This window comes from Vicugna pacos, chromosome 14 (genome assembly GCF_048564905.1).
Source record: "Vicugna pacos chromosome 14, VicPac4, whole genome shotgun sequence".
NCBI classification, from domain to species: domain Eukaryota; kingdom Metazoa; phylum Chordata; class Mammalia; order Artiodactyla; family Camelidae; genus Vicugna; species Vicugna pacos.
In genome coordinates, this window is record NC_133000.1 from 58,744,721 (window position 1) to 58,766,936 (window position 22,216).

General features: G+C 35.0%; 1 protein-coding gene across 2 annotated transcripts in view; it reads left to right on the top strand.

The window, feature by feature from the left end:
• Positions 1 to 22,216, top strand: part of GPC5 (glypican 5) — a 1,165,610-nt gene that overhangs the window by 393,607 nt on the left and 749,787 nt on the right. For both annotated transcript variants that reach the window (XM_072976438.1, XM_072976439.1), the window contains exon 6: positions 2,495 to 2,615. In XM_072976438.1, the coding sequence (XP_072832539.1) occupies positions 2,495 to 2,615 (121 nt within the window). The remainder of the gene's footprint in view (positions 1 to 2,494; positions 2,616 to 22,216) is intronic.

A 22,216-nucleotide genomic window follows, 5' to 3' on the forward strand; every position in this document is an offset into this window, starting at 1 on the left:
TTCTTGAAATGACATAGTTATAGTAAAAAAAAAAAGAAAGAAAACAATTAAACACAAAACAACTAAAAAAACAAACAAAAAATACTTTGCACCAAGCTAATTGTATCTCAATTTTGTAGTAGGTGGTTTCAGGAGTTTTCATTCCTAGCTATTGAGTGATTGTATTTGGAGCTCACAGTCCCTAGGTTCATATCCATGCTTTCCACTTAACCACAGTGTTCCCTTGGGAGAGTTACTTAACCTATTCAGATATTAGATCCCTAGTCTGTAGAATGGGAATAATTATGGTACAGATATTATATTGTTTATTGGTCTGAGTCCTCCAAGAAGCAGATGCCAAAAAGAGATGAAACACAAGGGGATTACCTTAAGGGAAATACCTACAAGAGAAAATGGGGAGGAAACTGAGAAAGGCTGGAAGAGCTGTTGGCCATAAAGCAAGTGTGACCCAGAGTGAAGGAGAGAGGAAAGGAAAGTTGAGTGAGTGGAAGCATTCTGGCAGGGTGTGCAGTCAAGGAGGGGTTTGCAAGAGCTGCAGGAAATCCTGGGCCAAAATTGGCCATCGGGGGAACCCCTTGTCTTCCAGCGATGTATTATATTTAGTGTCTCTGCTGCAGTCAGTCATTGGTTGGGGAAGATGCAGAAATAGACTTCCAGGGGAAGCAGTGGGTACCCTTAGTCAGTTACATCTCCTGTATTTTGAGATCTATGAGGCATGTTCCCAGGGCTACAGCAAATGGTTATCATGGAGATGAACTGACAAACTCCAAAGAAAGTAATGAAAACAATGCTTGGATCATAGACATGCATTATCCATTTATTTATTCACATTATTCATTGTTATTGTTAAAAATCAACACACTAATAAAGGAGCCACATGTGCAATAAGCTCAAAATATTTGGAAGAAAAATATGACAGTGCTGCAGAGAAGTGAAGAGAAGCCTAATATTTATAGTTTACTTGTTTCTAACTAAAGAATATTAATACACATTAATAATTGTTTTCCTTCTATTTGTTATTGGTATATATTGCCAAATCTCTAACTTATACTGGAATACCTAACTCTAAACCCCTCTATTTCTGCATGCATAAATGGGTTTGAAGTTGTTTTAAAAGTTGAAAAAGACTCATTATTGGGACTAACTGGATACTCTTTGAAACTCCTTTTGTTTGGCATTATTCTCAACAGAGGAACCTCCTTTTATCTTTTCAAATAGTTTCCATTACTGTAGAAAAATCAGAGGGTGCATGTGGATAACTGTGATACTCTGCTCAGATACAGAGAAGGAGTATGATGTTACAATAATGTGAAATGCTTCCTGAAAACTCTCTGAGGCCACTTTATTATGAGACTTTAATGTAAGCAAGCGTATTACTTAGAGGAGAGTCTTAAACAGAGAGGGGATAGAGTCTCCAGGGCATGGCCTCCCATCTCTGACTTTCCCCCATTCGTTCTCTCCCTTCGTAAATTAAAGCCTGGTTATTCTTCCTCGTGTATGTTACTCATATGCCTTTGCCATTTCCCCCGCTGGAATGTCACCTTTTGCTCTGGAATGCACATCAATACATCATCCAAGTCCTTAGTACTTCAAGAGCTACCTTAAGCTATAAATTCTCCTTTAGTAAGTGTTTTGGTCCAAATAGACTTCTCCGTGTGCTCAGTGTTTATTGCTTGTGCGAGCCCTGCCTCTCACCGGCAGACACTTCCCTTCTAGCCACCCCTATTGCATTACTGAACATCTTCTTCACTTCCAGGGTTGTGCTGTAACTGTTCACTTGCCTTTAGGCTGCACCACACTGTCAGGAAAATAAGGATAATTATATTCCTGGAATCTAACAAGAACTTTTAAATATAATAAAATGTAATGAATGAATGCCAGGGTGAACAAGTTAATTAATACATTATATTCCCAGGTATATAATGAACATTATGAGGACAAGAATTATACCTCCTTATAATCCTAGTCACCTAGTATAGGACTGGAATATAGTAAGAAAGCACCTAATACATCTTTGTGACTGACGAATCTAAATAGTTGTCTGAATACTAAGTTGACATTATATGACACATATATATGTGTTTTTCTTTTATAGTCCAATATGTTTAAAAAAGTGTGATTCATCTAAATACTGTATAAAATGAAATAAATTGACCCAGATAATATAGATTCAGACATATGTGTAATTCAGCAAGAATTGGTAACACAATGAGATGTGTATTAACTCTTTCTAGTATATTGGAAAGTGGTATTAAAAACACAATTTTTGGTTGAGTCTTTTGAGAGACTAACAAGAGAATAGTCCGTATTTGCAAGCTAAGTATTTTATCAGGAATAAACTTTGCAGCTGTGCCAGGTTCTGTCCAAGAAAAAATACATTGTGGAATACTCTTAAAGGAGAGAAATTCTGAGCTCAAATCTGTTGAAATAGTTGTGTGAGATAATACTCTGACCAGGTTATTAAGTCACATATCTTTTACTTTTCACTTTGTAGCTATACTCAACGTGTGGTTGGAAATGGAATCAAAGCCCAGTCTGGAAATCCTGAAGTCAAAGTCAAGGGAACCGATCCGGTGATAAATCAGATTATTGATAAACTGAAGCATGTTATTCAGGTAAGTGCCGATGCTCTATTTATTGGGATACTCAGTGGTAAAGAAGATGTGATAACTTTACATTATATGCTAAATCTGTTAATCCTATCTGATAATCCTACCTAAAATTGAGTATTGGAATAAATTATTTGTATCTAGAGTTTTGGAAATGTTTGGTTGAGCTATTTTCATATACAGTCAATGTGCAGCAGTATTTTAATGGATGGACAATATGTTTCTGTAAAAAGGATTCACAGCCCCTGGATTTCGGTACATAGTGAGAGTCTTAGGATAAGCCTTATCCCCAGTGAATAAGCTTTAAACATGGGAACTACTGTGATCATTAAAGAAAACACATGGAAGAGCCTGGGAGATGCCAAAGTCACCTTCCAGGCAACTCTCTGAGCTTTGCTATGACGGTTTTTGCTGCATTGTCATGAAAGGTAAGTCATAAATGAATCATATACATTTCTTGTGTTTATTTTCTACGTCACCTTTTACATGTTACCTAATGATTGTTTATGAAACCCTTCTGTTTTATGTTGAATAATATTATTTAATTGAGTATACACTACTGTTTTTAATACGTGGCACATGAAGGTATCTATCAATGGAATATTCCATCAAACTATTTGATTAATTAAAGCCAAATATTATGTTGCATGTTGTGAAACCACCCTCCATTCTGCATCCATTGGGGCTTGTGGGGAAAAGGACTATTTTTTAAGTTATTAGTCATTTTATAACAATTTATCTGTGCATATATATTTTTTCTAAGCAAAGCTTTGTAGGGATAGTTGATATTTACCTCTAGTGTTCTATGTCAGAAACTATACCTGAACATGGTGCTGAGTTTTACTGATATCAATCTAGAGGCATTGGTATGCTTCTCATAATTGTTCTGCAAAACTTAAGTGTATGCGGGGCCAGTTCCGAGGGTTCTGTTTTTACAAGCGTCTCTACATCTTGAGCAAGTGATGTATAAGCAAGATGTGGTGGCTTGTGTTCAGTATCTAGATATCTCCCTTCTAGGAAGCAGTAATGTTTACTTTGCTTATTCTGTGACTGGTCCATTGGGGAAACAAGGCTGTTACCTTGGGTAACAGAACAATATGTTCCGTTGAGAAAAGTATAAGAGAAAATTGGTGCCATGCTTATGAGTGAGTTAAACCTGGCAACATCTAGTGAGTGAAACCAGTTCCCTCAAAGAGGCACCTCCAAGGTATTGTCAGTAGATGCCTTATGCTGCTAATGGGCCAAGTGCCGAGAATTTCCTTGGAACCGAGTTGCTTGGGACTGGGTCAGGGACTAAAGTGACAGTGCAGGAGGGATCAGAGTGAGCGTATAAGCTGGGCTGGAGCCTCGGGCAGCATGGCTGAGGGCATCGTGGAGAAAGCCTGAAGCAATGATGGATGAGGGCTACTGGGATGGAGGTGAGATGTGTTAACTCAGCTCTGAGTCATCGTGGCTTGGGGACTTCAGCAGCCAACAATATTATCTGCAACTGGAGTAACAAATAGCTTGGTCCAGGTGGCATTTCACAGCATCATGAGCTAATATGGTGTGTAGATCTAGATTCTTCAGAAACTCTAGGGTACAATTGACCATAAAATCAGAAGATCTTTGATATAAATTGGTTACTCTCATTGAGACACAGCAAAATCTTAGTGGTCTCCAAAGTCGGGTAAGCATTCCCCAGAGAGTGCATAAGTTGGCCCACTGGAGGGCAGGAAGGAAATATAGATCTTCAATGTATATTTGTTCTATCTCATGCTTTTTATCTTTTTTTTTTGGTTGTATAAAGGAGTATAAGATGTGTAACCCTGCAAGGTCACACACACATCGTTCAGAGATACATACACTTATGTGTTGAGTGGGTGTGTGTTCAGACTGTTTAAATTGTGTGTGTGCGTGTGTGTATATATATATGATGAAAACAGATGGAAAACCTTGTTATAGGTAATAAGGATGGAGCTGCTATATAAAAAAGACAACACAGATTTAAGAAAACATGTTCTCAGAGAAATAGGTAGATACTCAAAATGTAGAGTTTATTAAAAATTCCTCCAAGGAGTGTTCACTGTTACGTTGCCCATTCAGCGTAACATTTCCCCCTTCTTGCTTCATAGGTTCCAAAGCCAAATCCTTTTCAAGGTGGGAGAGGGAAATAATTCCACTTTTTTAGCAGCTGTGTTAAATTGAGTCCCACTCTTCCTTCTGCATATTAGTGTGCAGACCTCCGATTATTCATGGTTAAGTTTCATTCTAGAGTTGCAAGAGAATATCATATAAAATGCTACCTTTGAGGTCTATCTTTTTAAAATCTACTAGGGTGATATGATTGAAATTTAGATTTTTATAGAAGATAGCAGAAAGCTATATTTTGTACAAGTGTCACCAAAATATTCACCTTTAGTGTCTTAGAACATGTACTTCCCTGAGACAGCTCTCCTGGAGATGAAGAGAATGTTTTGATTTTGCCAGACTTCTGAACGCCAATGATACGTGTGTGTGCTGTAGTATCAAGGGGTAGTTAAAAGGACCTGCCACTGTGTCAGTTCTGAAAAGGTTCAGAACAATGTCTTCTGTAAGTGAGAATTTGTTCATTTTGGAGTAAGGGTGGGACAAGGGAGGAAGTAGAGGCACGAAAGAATTTCAGAATCTAATCTCTAGATTTAGGTGATCACTTTGTGTTTAGGTAAAAGCTTAGTTTGTTTTTTGTTGTAATGGATAAATGCATTTGTTAACAGTATACTGTGAAAATGCTGTCTCTCATCATGGGGATAAGCAATCATTCCTCTTTCCTTTTTTCCTATGTGTAAGTATATGGGAATAATTCAGCCATATTTATTAGCAAAAAATATCTCTGTATGTTAGCCCCCAAACACCTTTCCTTTCAGCTGCTGTTGAACAAACCTCATTTTCTACCCTATAATGTCTGCAATTTGAGTTGTTAAACAACTGGGGGGGGGGATTTTACTTTGAAAATGCAACTTGGTCAATGTCTTAATAAGTAGTTTATTCAAAATATTCAACTAATACTTATCGAGTTCCCACTCTGGTCCCGGTTCTGCACAAGGCATTGAGGTTAAATTAGTGAACAAAGAGGTACAACCCTGCTCTCATGGGATTTATGTTCTAAGAAAAATGAAAGTACAATGTCTGTATCTGACCTATGTTGATGAATCAAGAAAACGAAACAGGATGAGGTCAGGAAGGGTTCTCAAGAAGAGTGTGCCAGTGGTGGCCACTCCAAGCGGGGTGCTGACTGGGGTTGATACTGAACGGTGAGTCATAGGAAAGGAAGGAGGACTCAGGAAAATCTGGGAGAACTGGGTTTGAGGCAGAAGAAATAATACATTCAGGGACGTGTGGCAGGAATGGGTTTATTGAATTCAGAAAACAAACTGAAGACCATGTGGCTGGTGTGGAATGAGGTCACGGGAGAGAAAAACATGAACTGATAGACTCTGATGGGGAGTTTTGATTTTATCCAAAGTGGGAAAGGAAACCACTTAAAAGCTTTAGGCAGAGGATGATACATTAATGTTTTATAAAGATAATTTTGGCTTTAGTGTGGAAAATGGACCCTGAAGAACAAGAGCAGAAAAAGAAAGTAACATGGAGAAAATCATGGAGGGACTGGGACTAGAATTAGAAGAGTGGATAACATGAGAAGTAGATGGATTTGGATAAACACGGGGAGTGGAGTTATCAGGAATTGTTGATGGATTAGAAACTGGGGCAAGAGAAAGAGAATGAGGACAGTAACTAGGCTTGGTGGGATTATAGTGTCATTGAGTGAAAAAAGGAATTCTGGGAGTGGAGCGGGTGTAGGGTGTGGTTGTTTGAGGTTGACTAGAAATTAATAAATGAATGGTTCTGTTAAACTTGTGATGCCTGTTAGACATCCAAGAGGAGTGCCTGGAATTCATCGGCAACTCTAGGGTTGGAGGTGCACACTTGGGAGCATCAGTATAAGTCACGAGACTGCGTGAGCTTGCTACCTTCTTGTTAGAGAATAAATTCACACCAAAACTATTAGAGAAGAATAGAAAACAGCAGAATTTTATGAAAAATGTATGCTGTAAAAAAATCTATGAATTGAGAAATTTATTTCATGTACGTGGTACCTTGCAGATACTTACAGAGTTGATCTTCGACAGACAAGATATTTGGTAACATTAACTTCTTCTTACTGAATAATAATGTGTCTGTGATAAGAATCCAACTATTATTATTTTAGGAAGTTTTACAAAAAGAGTAGAAAATAAATGTTCTACCACTTACTAAACAACAAGCAAGCCCCAGGAAATAAGCCTTCTAGATTTTGTTTTTGTTACTTATGTATACGTATAAATAGATCAATATTTTGACATTTTTTTATAAAACAGAATTGAGATCAAAGAGTACCATTGGTTTTGTGTCCCAGACTACTCACCTACAAACACATAAATTCATTTCCATGCATTAAATATTCTACAATATGGTTGCTAGTGCCTGAACATTATTCTCTCACATGAAAGGACTATAATTTTATTTAACCCAAGCACCTTGAATTGGATATTTAGTTTATTACCAATTTTCAGGATAGTAAAGACCACTAATAGGCATATGCCCTAGACATAAATCTTTTCACAACTTTTCTCTCCTGTGATAAATTTCTAGATGCTGTAACCAGAACCTGTTCCTTCATGATTTTAAGTATTTTGATACATATTGCTAAATTTTTCTCCAGGAAGGTTCTGGGAATTTATATGTGAAGCACACCATGTATGTCCACTTTCTCTGCATGTTGAGCATGTAGGTGGCAGCGTGGCAGAGACCACAGGTGACGGGGAGGGAACTTCATAGAATTTTAAGGGACCCAAGTAGCTGTCCGTTAGTAATGTTTGCCTGAGCTGGTGTCACCTGGGGGTACTCCAAGTATGGACAAAATAAATATTTTCAATACCTCCTAGGGAAAGGTCACAGCAAAAACAGCTATAATTTTTTTCTTTTGATGGTTTAGGACAAGCCCTACAGTTAAGTCCTGCCAAGAAAAAAAAATGCTGAGAAAATATGATATAAACAGATAATGTTGGATTATAGCTTGGTTCTCAGGGAATATCTCAGGCACTTTAAAGTCTCCTCGCTGCCTCTGCAAGTCCTTCTGAATTGGGAGCAGGGACCTTGGAGAAAAGACGGACTTTTTTCCCAGCTCTCCTCCATCTGTGATTCTGGCATCATTCTCTAGACAAGCCACCTGCACAAGCCCTCAGAGATACTTCCCAGCAGTTTCCTACATTCCAGAGCTTGTGCTTAAGGTGGATACTGCTTGTACCTTTGAAAACTACCAGTGATGAATATAGTGTAGCTATTAGCCTTCTAGGGAGGAATTGTCTAAAGGAGGAATTTTCAAAGGTTAACCTGAACTTTCTTGGCTGTTTACCCCAGCCTGAATTGCCCTTTAATCAGAGACTGGACACAGCCCTTGATTCCTCTTACTCCCTCTGACAGAGGAAGTGTGTAAACATTGTAATTCAGATTTTTCTCTCCTAGCCAACTTATTTTGAAACTTCTTGTTCATATTGACAAAGTTTGTTTAGGGCGAAGTTATCAGCAAGAAAGTCACAGTTATGCAGTAGTCTGTCTTTAAGCATTAAATAACATATATTATTTTTCAAAGAAAATGGTATCAGCCTAACTGCTGAACACTGGTAGTTGTGGATGATGGTAACCCACTGCTAGCAATTACTTCACCTACTTTCAACATATGAAACATAAAAAGTAATATCACAGCAATTTTCTATAATTCTTTTATTGCAAAACCAATAAACGTTACAGTGTTGTTAAAAGCAATAGTTTTAAGTAACATTTTATTTCATCTAACAATTCTAATATGTATAAGATATTATCGGTTTCTATTAAATATCCATTTTTAGAGAGAGACTAAAACTTCTTTAGAAAAATGTCTTCATGTATAAAATAAATTTGATTTTTAAATGTGAGGAAAAGCAATAATCATAACCATTTGCAGAGGGCAGGGTATAGCTCAAGTGGTAGAGGGCGTGCTTAGCATGCATGAGGTCCTGGGTTCAGTACCCAGTACTTCCATTAAAAAACAATTAAATAAATAAACCTAATTACCTACCCTCCCCCCAAAAATCATAACCATTTGCTTTAAATCACAAAATATGATATGTATTTCAGTAATCACAACCTACTAGGTTCAAGCAGAGATGAGAGACTCTTATTTTATGTAGAAAAAGATTATGTTAAACTGCCTCTTTTCTTTTTTCTTATTCTGTTCCTACGATACGAGGATGATAAATAGTAACTTTATAGCTCTGATAGACTGAAATGAGGTCCTAATTGAAATTTCAGTGGATAGTTATAAGGTTAGTGTTTGTAAAAAAGAAAATACACAGGATTTTAAAAAGATATGAGTATCTCAATATCTCTAATTCCAAAACCTGTCCAAGCTTTTTTCATTAAATCATTTACTATAAAACAATTTTTAGAAAATTTTTCCTATTGTTAATAGCTTACAACAGTAATGAAGAACCAGTCAATTGTAACTGATTGGTCAATTCCTAATTGCGAACTCTTTGAGCATGAATTGCCAGCTGACGCTATGAACTCCCTCAACCTCTACTAACTCCTTTCGTTGCTCAGGGAATCACTACAGCCCCCTGACACCTTCCCCCCAATCTCCACTATACATTAATATCACACCCCTAGGTATCCTATATTAATATTCCAGAAAGACAGTCACTTCTTGATTCTGTATTAGCAATGCAATAGTGACCAAAGCCTATTTAGTTTTTGGTTCAGAAGAAAGGATTTGAAATACACTCAATAACTTTGAATGGTCATCTAATTTAGCAATTAGTTTGGTCTGAGTAAAGTCAATGGAAGGTTACTTTCTGGAGTGTATGCTATGATGCACTGACTTCGCTATCGACAATTTCATTAAAAAAAATCAACTGTCAGCATAAAAGAACCATTTCAATTAGTGTATAATCAACTGGAAACGTAAGCTTAAAAACCCTTTTTGAAAGAATGGGATTTGGGTTGACCATTGGTAATTAATTTTTTTCTTTTTACTAGTATGTAGTTGTTTTAAGCTGAGTAAAAATTTGACTTTATATTCACTCTGCTCCTGGTGTGTTATCATTACCTATTAAGATTTGAGCCAAGCATCTACTGGGTTTTCTGTCTGTCAAACATATTGAAAGAATGTTGATCAGTAAAACTTCTATACTTTTTATTTAGGTGATCAGAACAAATTTATAAGCTAATATCTGTAATCCTGTTTAAAATATAATGTGAAACATGCATGGCTTATTTCACAAAACAAGATTCCAAACGATCGCCATCTCTCACTAAAATCAGATTTTTAAAAATTGAAGTCACTGTGATTAAACTCAGAAATTATTAAATATAAAAAGGAAGTGGCTAGCATTCTATTATAAATGATTCTCGCTTATAAGTGAGAAAACTGTTTTTGACAATTTGTAAACATAGCTATCCATTCAGCAACTTCAAAGGACTAAAAAATATATATATGTATATATATATATACTTCCTTTAGTTTCAATAAACGCACTTTCTACAATATAGCAAGATGCTACAGAGTGTGACTTTTGAATTAGCACAAGATATATGACTAAATTCCAGCTCTCGGAGGCACTGGTTGCATGTCTATAATCACCTTATTTAATATCTTTAAGCCTCAAAATAATTTTGATCTATATCAAAAAGACAAATAACAACAAGTGTTGTAGGATGTGGAACCCTTCAACATTGCTGGTGGAATGTAAAACTGTGCAGCTGCTTTGAAAAACAGATAGATCTGCAGAAAGTTAAACATGGTTGCCATGTGACCCAGAAATCCCACTGCTAGATGTGGATCCAAGAGAAAAGAAAACCTGTGTCCACACAAAAACTTGTACATCAATGTTGTTAGCAGCACTATTCATAATATCCCCAAAGCAGAAACATCTCAAATTTTCATCAACTGATGAATGGCAAGTAAAATGGTATATCCATACAACGAAAAATTGTTCAGCAGTGGAAAGAACTGAAGATCAATGCTGCAATGTAGAGGAACCGTGGAAATATTATGCTAAGTAAAAGAAACCAGTCCCCAAAGATCACATATGGTTCATTTATATGATGAATATTAATAAGCAAATGTTATTATTTTATTTGGACATCAATTTTTAATTTGTATATAGAACATTTCCTTATACTGGCAATAACTGTTAATCATATACTGAAGGCTTACCCTATCTGACCTGATGGTCTTGTGAAGAGTGTGCTAAATAAGATAATTATTTCCTGATATCTGAATGTCTATAAAATTTTATCAGTTTTTGCCCCTTTTACTTCCCAACACAATAATGTCTGATTGCTGTCTCCATCATTTCACTGAGATGCTCTTGCTAAATTCACTGATTATCTTTTTCTGTTTCAATATCCTTTTATCAGTTTTTATCTCTCTTGAACATTTAACGTCATGTATCTATGTTGCTGACCCCTTTCTCTTTGTTCTCACTCCTCATTTCCCACCAACCCCTCCAATTACTCCCACTCCAGGATCTTTATGTCTTTCTTTAATCCCTGAAAATGGTGTGTCCTTCTGGTATCTCACCCAGTCGCTTTTCTATTCTGATTTTCTCTCTTTCTCTTCATCTCCCTCTCTCGTGACTTTATGATAGCCACGTGTTTATCTTTGTTTCACACATTTTCCCTGAGTCTCAGATACTTCAATCTACCTACAGGGCAAGGACCATGAAATTTCAAATTCAGCAATTCAAAAACAAAACTCCATTCTAATTGTTACGCACTTTCCCTAACCTGCTCTCCTTTCTTGACTCTTCCTATTTGCCTAAATCTATACCTTGGATGTCATCCTCAATTCTCTTTTTTCCCCTTATTTCTAATTTATTACCACAGTCTTTTAATTTTATTTCCTAAATATATCTTCAGCCTGCCTACCTCTCTTTACTCCATGATCATTGTGCTAGTTGAGATCACCATCTATACCTCTCTAGATTAGAGCTATAATTTCCAAACCAGTTCTCCAATCGCTGGTCCAGGAAATAGCCTGAGACAGTTATCTATAGTTATCATCTCCAATTCCTCTCCTACACTCCATTGCGTAACACACTGCTATCTGGTTTATGTATCCACAACCCCACTGAAATGATCTTGCAGAGGTTACTAATCGTCTCTGGTGGCAGAATCCAATAAACACTTATCAGTCTATTGGTAGACTGATCATGTCAATATGCATTTAAAACCATTCAATAAACATAGCATTATGGTGAAATTCAATTTTTAAAAATTTTTGGTTAAATGTGCAAATTTGGCCGCATGTGCATCTCTTTTCTGTTCTAAAATGCCTCTGAAATACACATACGTGAATATAAATGTATTAACTTATAAGGCAAAAGAAAAGTCCAATAAATTTTTAAAAACATTCCAAAAAATTAAAGGAATGGAAATTGGCATGACTAGCATAAATTGCAATTCAAATATATGTAGAGCAGTTACTGATAAGAAGTGAGGCAATTCATCTGGCAACAACCTGGGGTCCATGGAAACACCAGATAGCGTGAAAAACAGAGATGAGTGCAGGACTAAATACATGGGTATTGTTTAACTCCTCAAGTCAACATGGCATCCCCAGATAGCTCACCTACTTTTTCTCTCTTCAAGTCTGGAGGTGCATTTTTTGAGGGGGAAAAACTAACAGGAATATTCCTGGCTCATAACTCTAGCTAGAATACAGAGCAGAATAAGCCACAGGACAGGAAATAGAGGAAGTAAGTGAAAAGTTACATACCGACATGCCTGTTCTCAGAATGTTAGCATATAGGAACTTGCTTACTTATGTAGCAAATTAGATGACTCTTCTTTGAGGAAACTGATCAGTTCTAGAGCAGATAATTCCATATACTGTTTGGGCCTCTACCCATTGAGAAGTTAATTTGTCATCTAACTGAATGATGGTGAAATCCTCTATTATATCCTACACACATACAATAACTTCCAGGTAGCTTCTAATGCCCAATATCAATGAATGATCAAGCATCACTGTGCATTGAAGGAAAATATGAAAAATTTTAATGTTAAAGCAAAAAGTAAACAAAAAAGAATGAGAAAATGCTATATAAATATCCTTCAAGAAATGAGAGAAGAGATTATATTCTTAAAGTTTCAATAAAAGAATAAGAAAGCTTCCGAAAATTAAAACTATATAATTAAAAATTCAGTGGAAGTGTTTTAAGTATAAAGTCAAAGAAATAGTCTATAAAGTAATAATACAAAAAAAGGAGAGAGTAAAATGATATAAATAATATCAATATAAATATAATCTTATCATATAAATAAGTCATTTTTTTCAGGAATGAAGAGTAGCAAGCATGCCAAGTAACCACTACAATGAATAAACACACACATACAACAATAATTATGAAATTTATGAATATTGAAGAGAAGATATCAAATCTCCCAGTGAAAGAAATCAACCAAAATACATACAAACGCATGCAAAGAATGGGGATCAGATTTGTAGTTTCTTAATAACAGAAATACTAGAAGAAAATGGAAAAGCAATAGCTTCAAATTATGAAGCAACTGATTTCTGACCTGAAATTCTAAACCTAGCTAAAAAAGCAGTCAAGTATGAGGCTAGATTAAAAAAGATTTTCAGATCAGAATACACAAATTTATATTCTGTATATCTTCTGTATAAAGGTGTTGGCAAAAAGAATAATCAAGAAATGAGAAGATGTGGGGTACAGGAAACATGATGTTGAATACATTCGATTAGGGAAAAGGATGATTGTACAAAGGAATTTTGAAAGCCAAGAAGAAAAAGAAAATCACTAACGTAAAATAATATGTTGGAATGTATGAAAAAAAAAACATTTGACAGATTTGCTAGAGCATTTAAAGAAAAAATTAAATACAAAGAAAACTGTGCAAACTGACAAATACGATGGCAATTATAAATAATAGGAAAGCAAAAAGCTTCACATGAAAAGATACATAATCAGAGAATGCTGTTACCCTGAAGTGAATAATATATGTGTAAACACAACTATTACTGTAATAAAAACCTTGTTAAAGTTAAATTAATTGAATGGGGAAAAGGAAAGTGAGATGTGGTGGTATAACAGAAAATCAATAAATAGTATCAGGAATTGATAGTAAGAAACAGAAAAAAAGTGCCTAGTTAATAATGGGTTTAGACATGTAAGGTTAATGCTAGAACGATCAGTCAGGTTTATTACTGCTGCCCACGGGAGCAGGAAACATGGTGTATAAAGTGCTTTGGGGGTAGGAATGCTTTTTGGGGGGAACAAAAAAAAAGCATTGGTACTACTCATTTTTTTCCTTGAATATACTTATCACTCTGATAAATATAAATATAAATATAATTTTAAAAACTAAAGGCAAAGTCTGCATCATGCTTTACGTGGAACTACATAATCTGTTCTTCTATGTCTCAAACTTTGTTGGCTTATTCCTCCCCTTTTTTACACAGATCTTCCATCTACTCTCCCCACATACACGCTCTTCATTGTTTTCATTCTTTGAATATCCCAGGTTCTTTCTTACTTCCAGGTCTTCCATTCTCTCTTTAAACACACACACACACACACACACACACAGACACACACACACACACACACACACACACACACACATTATTATTTTCACTTGAAAAGGAAAACAAAAACAGTTTTATCTCTTTTTCCCTGTAACTCAGTCAACCCTGTGTCTCAGTTTTCCCCAGCAAAGAACATATGTATTCCTCTGTTCTTCTTGGCACTCTGTACCTAACTTATGAGAACACTTCTTTAGAAATGAGAAACCAAGGAATTTAGCTGTCAGGGCATTGGATAGTATCTGCAGTGGCCTCTCTTTCTCCAAACCCATTTTCTGTACCCAAAGATCTCGGTTAGTCTGCTATTCATTATTTCTGACCCTGAACTCTGTCTTCCTATTCTCTGTCTGATTTTAGTGTTTTTGCACCATATCTCACAAACCAGGCTAATTTTTCAGTTTGGACCTGGCTGATCTTTTTGCTCTGATTAAATGTTCTGGAGAAACCCCTCCTCTAGCTTTTCCTGGATATTAATTCAAGTTCATAGTTCTACCACCCTCACTGAATTCTGGCTTCCTAGGGTTATAGTGGTTCATAAGGCTTCCCAGTCAAACAGCCCAGCCTTTCTCTTCATGTTATTCACAATTTTCTGGGCCATGTGCGTTTCTCTCCTGGCAACTGTCACCACTCGAATGCAAATACCCCAAGGTCTGGCATGCAAAAAATTCACCTAATGGTTTTCCATGGCACTCCTTTGCCATACGACTGGCTCATGCATATTCTCATCTTTTTGCAGGCGTATTACGAGTCCATAATGCTTTGCAGACTCAATAAATGTGCTCTCTAATCACTTGAATGTCATTTTATGAACGCACTTTGAAGACATAATTTGTCAGAGCAGAACAGTTTCTGGATATATTTCCTGCAGTTCAGCAACACTTAACCAGATGGCCCCCTATAGTTTTGAAGCAGTTAATGCACCTTGAAAGTAGGCTGACTTATGAGAGGAATATGGTCACGGGGGATCAATGGGAAAGTTTCTTAGGCACAGGATATTGAAGAAGTGAAATAAATACTGTATAAAGATTCATTAAAAACTAAACTAAGTAAAAGTTCTATGATAAAATTAAAATATGAATTATAATAACCTTAAGAAATGCGATAAGTCCTATGAATATAAGTTCTGCCTTTATTATGTGTTTCACATTGATGTGATGGAAACTTAATCAGTTTCATTAGAAATAAAACAAATCATGAGTTTTATAGTAATGAGTTTGAATAGGCATTTATACACCTTTACACAAGGCAGGTCAGTTACTATTTCTGAAAATGATCATTTTCAAATTTTATATCTGGAAATATATTATCAAACCAGGCCTGAAACTCATTAAACAGATGGCAAAATCTAATTTAACTTCCTTTAACGCTCCTTTTCTTTTTATCTTATAAAAGCAAATGAGCTTGTCAGCCTTTAATTATGAAAGAGTACTTTGAATTTATTAGATATGTATAACAAATGAAGATAGTTGCTAAATTTACTATATCCAAGTGACTTTCTATTGTGCACATTCATATTTAATTTAATGATAAGAAAATCCTCTCAAGATTTTTGTAAAGGAATCACATTATCAGAAGAGTTTAAAATTTCTTGAAAATAAATATGTTCCTAAGGCACTTAATAGATCTTGAAATGAAGACTTAATTCTTAAGTTTTTAAAATATTTGACTTGCATCCATTAACAGGTGCAAAATTTAAACTTCATAATTTCTCATCTTAAAAATATGAAACATACCTCAAACATATCAAAATGAGTTGTTTATATACTTCAGTTATGATTTAAGTAACACTATTGTGTTTTTTCATTGATGAAATCAAGGAGCAAAGTTATATGTCATTCAAGGACATAATAGCCTTACTAGAAGATTAATTTTCAGTGTCTGTTTCACAAATAATCTTATAACTAATGAATTTTTCATGTTTCTGTGTTAATTCATTGAAGCATCACATTTTACCCATTCTTAAAAATACCTCTTCATCTGTTTTTTTTTCACATTTTTTTTTGTTGAGTTATAGTCATTTTACAATGTTTTGTCAAATTCCAGTGTAGAGCACAATTTTTCAGTTATACATGAACATACAAATATTCATTGTCTCATTTATTTTTCGCTGTGAGCTACCATAAGATCTTATATATATTTCCATCTGGTATTTTTAAATGTATTGCATCTCAGTCTATAAATGAATTTCTCGGATTTGTAACAAGGGCACATCTGTGTTATGTCATGGTCCATGCCTGTATTTCCTCATTGTGTCCAGTGAACAAGTGAATGAAGTTAAGCCAATCACTATATGTAAAATTTAAGTGGAACAGGAATGTGAGTCTTCCTAATTATTGAATACAAACAATAACTATTTAATATCATTCTAATTACAAATAATATGCTTTCAATCTTGGATTATAATTTTAAAATTCCTGCTCTGTTTTACTCATTCGTCCACTCATTCATTCACTGAGCAAAGTGGTTTAGTATCCACTAGGTGCCAGGCATAGTAATAGATACAGGGAGTACACAAAATGATTGAATGAGGGCATTGATGAGAAGCAATGTGTGTTGCAGTTATGAACTAGTCTGCTTCTAAGCAAGTGGGGGAAGGGAGTCTGACAATACGTCTTTACTTTCTTTAACAAATATTACTGAGGTTCTATAATGGATCAGGATATAGCCTAAGGAGTGGGTAAACAAAATTAAATAAGACTGTACCTGTTTGTAGTAAAACATTCTCATCATAAAAAGTTAAAGGAATTCACTTTGTAGATTTATAGTAAGAATTCTGGTCTGACTTCAGGGAATTAGTCCCAGTTCCAGGAACCTAGAAGGCATTTAATTGAGATTGAATATAAAATAAATTAGAGTAAATATTTAATAAAATACGATGGTACCATTTACTTCAATTAGAATATAGTTATATGTTATTTTAAAAGATATTATGACTTGCACATAGTAGATGTGAAGAACAGAAATGTTAGACAGTGACCCCTTTGTAGTAGTCAAGCTATTGTAACAATAATTTTGTGTTAAAAACCACGTAAAATTTAATGAAATTTATGAATAATTTTTCTCTTGTTCACACACCTGTAATTCAGCTGATCTATGCTGGGCTGGGCTGGGATGTGCTTGAAGTCCAGATTTGTTGCACATGTTGGTCATCCTCCTCAGATCACAGAATCACAAGCACATTATTAAAAGTCAGGAGTTCAAACCTACCTGTGCAAAAACACACCAAGCTTCTGCTGCATTGTATCCTCTAAGTTAAGCGTTTGACGAAAACGATGTAACACAGCAAAGACCAAAGGCAGGCAGTGGGGAAATATACCCCTGTCCCCTCCACCCCCAACTCAGGGATGAGGATGGAGGAGAGAATGAACAATAGCCCCAAATGATCTAATCTATCAAAATTGTCTTGAAGATTTAAAAATAATAAACTCATTGGCATTGTTTTTATTTGATTGACTAAGGCTTAGCACAGACGTGGTGCAATAATAAAGGCATTATCTGAACTCTTCTTGTATATTTCTAAGATTGCTACATATTTTCCACTTTGGTTATACTTTTATGAACCTTTTTTGTATACAAATCTGAAAACTTTATACTGAAATTTATTAGATCAAGAAAGACAGATCACCTTAAATCATCACATAAGAAGTATTTCTCAACATTTTTAATGTTTTGTGCAATTGTTAGTATATTGATAGCAAAATACTTGGAATGATAGAATTTAGGTCTAAGTTAGATATTGTTTTAACAAACTACACAAATCAGAATAAATTAAAGGCAAATAAATGGCACTTGAAATACTTATTTGAGCTGCAAATGAGATTGAATTTAAATGTTAAACATTTGGACTTTAATTATTTTGCTAGGATTGGTTTATTAAAACATAATTAGTAACATCAGTAGAAAAACATGTGTTATAATTAAATCATGTAAATAATCATTTCTTGATGTCTTAGTATGCTAGATTTCTCAATTCATTAAAGCAGATAAGATTTATGTGTAAATACAATTTATTATCAGTCAGTTTGGTTTTCTGGAAATAGTAGACAATTTAGAGTTCTGCATTAACATTTAATAGCACTATGCTATTCTGATATTGATAAATCGCATTTATCTACAAAACATACAACAAGGCAGAAGTACAGGTGAAGTGACTGCAACGTATTTGCCTTTGGCAATTATCAGTAGTAGATTTTTTTTGTCCTTAGAAAAATATAGATGATTTTAGAAATGAACTATTTCATTCATCTGATGTCCTCAGGGTCAAATGTCCATAACTCAGTGGTCATTACATTATCTAAATCCACTGGGTGCCATCGTAATCACATGGGCCACCATCACCTTTATTTGTATTATTCTTTGCTCTGCCCAGATCAGAAGCTGCAGGTCATTTGAGAACCAAAAGTGCAGCTTCCTGGAAAAAAACAATTTAAAAAGAGAGTAAACAGAAGATAGATCAAGGGGCTTTATAATCACAGCACATCTGAAGTCTAAGGAGCAAAACATGAAGAGAGAGACTAGTGAAAGCTAACATGAAAGGAACGGGACATAATATTAAATAATTTCTTAAATTTTGACTCCAAAGAAGTGACACTATTTCATAGATTGTCTTCTAAATACCAATTTCACAAATGTAAATAGTTTTTGAAAATTGCCCTCTTAATCCTTTTCCTTGACTGTGAAATCCAGAGGGAGAAACTATTCAATTTCCATCGCCACCACCCTCTCAGTCCTATTCTGAAGGATCCAGAAATCTTTCTTGAGTTGAGCAGACTTCAGATTCCTTTCTCTGTTTAGATATGCCTCCTTCCAGCTTAATACTCTGTAATCACATGAGCTGTTGGTTATTTGTGGACTGCTTCTGCTGTTATTGTAATAGTAATAATATAGTGGCTAATCTGACATTTTGTTCTGATATAACTATGAATTTACTCATTGATGTTTGAGTGAAAACATTCACCAGAACTTAAAAATTCCAAGTCAGATGGTCACTAAAGTAGGAGGAAGACCCACATGATGCATATAACTTTTAAAGAACAGAAATGTACTGTTTGTTTTATGGAGGTCCCAGGTTGTTCTGCCCTGTACACCCACAGCCACGGCGCTCGGAAATGTACTCTTTGCTTTTAAAATGAATATACTTTGGTGTTTCTAGAGTTTTGGCTAGATTGTCTGCTGTATTGCAGAGAATATTATCAAGCACAATCTAAATTTTCTTCTTTTTGTGGGTTTCAAAATTAAAATTGGCATTGATCCACGAATTCATTCCTTTCTCCTTTTTGGGTGAGTGCGTGTAGATTGCTTTACTTACATCTTAATTTTCAACATAAACTTTTAGCAGAATCTGTCTTGTTTCATCACCATGTAAGCAGATGTGCTTTTTATTCCTTTTTCCTTTTCAGTGAGCAGTTACCTCATTTGAAATTTTTCACTTGATTTAATTTAACTTTTTTGAATGGTAGACACATCTGCTGCTACCTGTGTCTGCTTTTCATTTTGCTGGGTTGCCTAGAGGCTGTGACCACAACAGTGGTGCATTTTCCTGCTGTTCATTTATAATCCTTTGTTTCAAGAATATCGATGTTTAAGAAATGGAATTGGTATATTGCCGTAGTTTTTTGTGCTTCTTCAAAATATTCTTCCATTATTATTTCTATTTATACATTTGAAAAGATTTTTACAGTTAATTGATACATAAAACATCAAAGCTCCTTTAGAAATTTTCCAGTTTCCCTTATGCACACTGACATGGATTGTTCAATAATTATCACAAAGTGGTGCTTGGAGCAATACACTTTGTTATATAAGGACAGTTCCCAATTGTAATTTAAAAGTAATAAACTAAACTTTGATAGCCTAGAATTAATGTAAATTTATCATTTAAATCTTCATGCAAGTTTAAGACTATGTATTCAAGATCGGTTACCTAATTTTCAATGTCCAGTGCAAAAGGAAAATGTAGAGATCCCCCTGTTCAAAAGTTACTAAGAATTTCAAGATGACCCAATGCATGGAGACTTAGTAAGCAGGATGTGTGCTCATGAAGACAGCCCTGTGTGTATTTTGAGAAAACCAACATCTTTTCCAGAATGTTTAAAAAATTATAATAAAAGAATATTGATCTGTAGAAATGAGAACCATGAAGAAAGATCACATAGCCAACCTCAAATTCAAAGCATGGAATTCTTACATCAACTCTGAAAGAATTTGCCTTTAGGACCTAGTATTTCACCTGTATTTCTACTTTTGGACAATTCTAGATATAATTTCTATTTTATTCTATCTTATTTTTGCCTAAACTCTAACTTCTATAAATCCTAAATGCTGTTCCAAGCTCTACCCTAATAAATAATTTAGATAGAACTGTGTTTCCAAGTGTGTTTGGTAGAAGCATATGAAATTATCAATATTCAAACAAAATATATCATTATTTTATAAATCAAAAGAGGCAATTTTATGTATTGCCACCTAAGACATAGCAGCCGATTAAATATATGAAGGCAGGGTCCATGCAGACACCACCCCCTATTAGGAAACACATACATATACCCTTTCCTAAAACCACAATCTTCTTTCTCCCAAACTAATTGTTCTTTGACTCTTCATAATTATTCACATGAGAAATTTTCCAGACCCTCCAGCAAGTTGGTTGGGTGACTCTAGCGATTAGGCTTGTTAATTTTTCTCTTACAGTTTGACATTCTTTATTGAAAAGAAAAAAAAAAGATCCAAATGTTGACTAATAGATTGCATAGTGAAATATGTTTACTGGTCCCATGAACTAAACAAGTCTAAACCCTGACACCCATTTTTTTTCTTATCAGCTTCTAAGTAATGTGTTTACTAACATAAACTTGTGCAATTTTATGTGAAACCTGAAGAATTTTAATTACACATATTTTTTATTTTCTTTTTGCCAGCAGAGAATCCCTTTAATTATGTGCCATCTTCTATTTTCTGTTGTATTTTTTTCAATATTCTTTCTGTTAAAACTAGAAGAGTTTCTATGGATAAACCTAGTTCTTCCCAATTCTGAGATCTGGAAGGCATTCTTGCAAGAAGATCTCATAAACTTAACTGATGTGGTAGGCAATAAAAATCAGTTGATATCAGTATAATGAATACTGTTGTGAGTTCTGCAAGGATCATGTGTAACATCAAGAAGCAAATCAGTAAAAACAATTCTCTGACAGACTATGTCTTAAGCATGTAATTTTCTGATGATCTCAACTGACACAAAAATAACATTGTATATTTGGAGTACTGGATTTCTAAAGTTTTCATCTGCTGAACACTTCTCATGAACAAATTATATACAGAAGTCCAACATGAGAAAACTCTAACTCTGGAGCTTTTCAATTCCACTTAGGCTCTGTGTTAATCCCACTGTGTTGGCCTCCCCACAGAACTCCCAAAACACAAAACATTTGGCCTGAATTTTCAGTGGCTTAACCAAACCAAAGTTTATTTGTTGCTCACATAAAGTCCAAAATCGGTCAGGCTACCAACCTCCAGATTTAAGCTATGGCACTCATCGCCTTGCAGTACCCACGGCAGAAAAAAAGAGAGCTTCAAAATAAGGCAGGAGCACTTTTTTGCCTCAGCCCCAAAGTGATACGTGTCACTTCAACTCATAGTCTACTAGTCAGATACTTTCATAACTGAAGTCTCAACCTAGCTGGATGTCTCTGAAATATCTGGGAGTGCATGGATATTTGCTGAGCATGAAATGTCTGTCATAGGTTCTCTTTTGCTTTCTCAGATTCCCCCTGATTCTTCTCCTAATGCTTTACACAATCTAATAAAAGATAGTGAGGGAGGGATGGTTTAGGAGTTCGGGATTAATAGATACACATTACTATATATAAAATAGATCAACAACAAGAACCAAATTTATAGTGCAGGGAACTCTATTCAATTTCTTGGGATGAGCTGTAATGGAAAAGAACCTGAAAAAAGT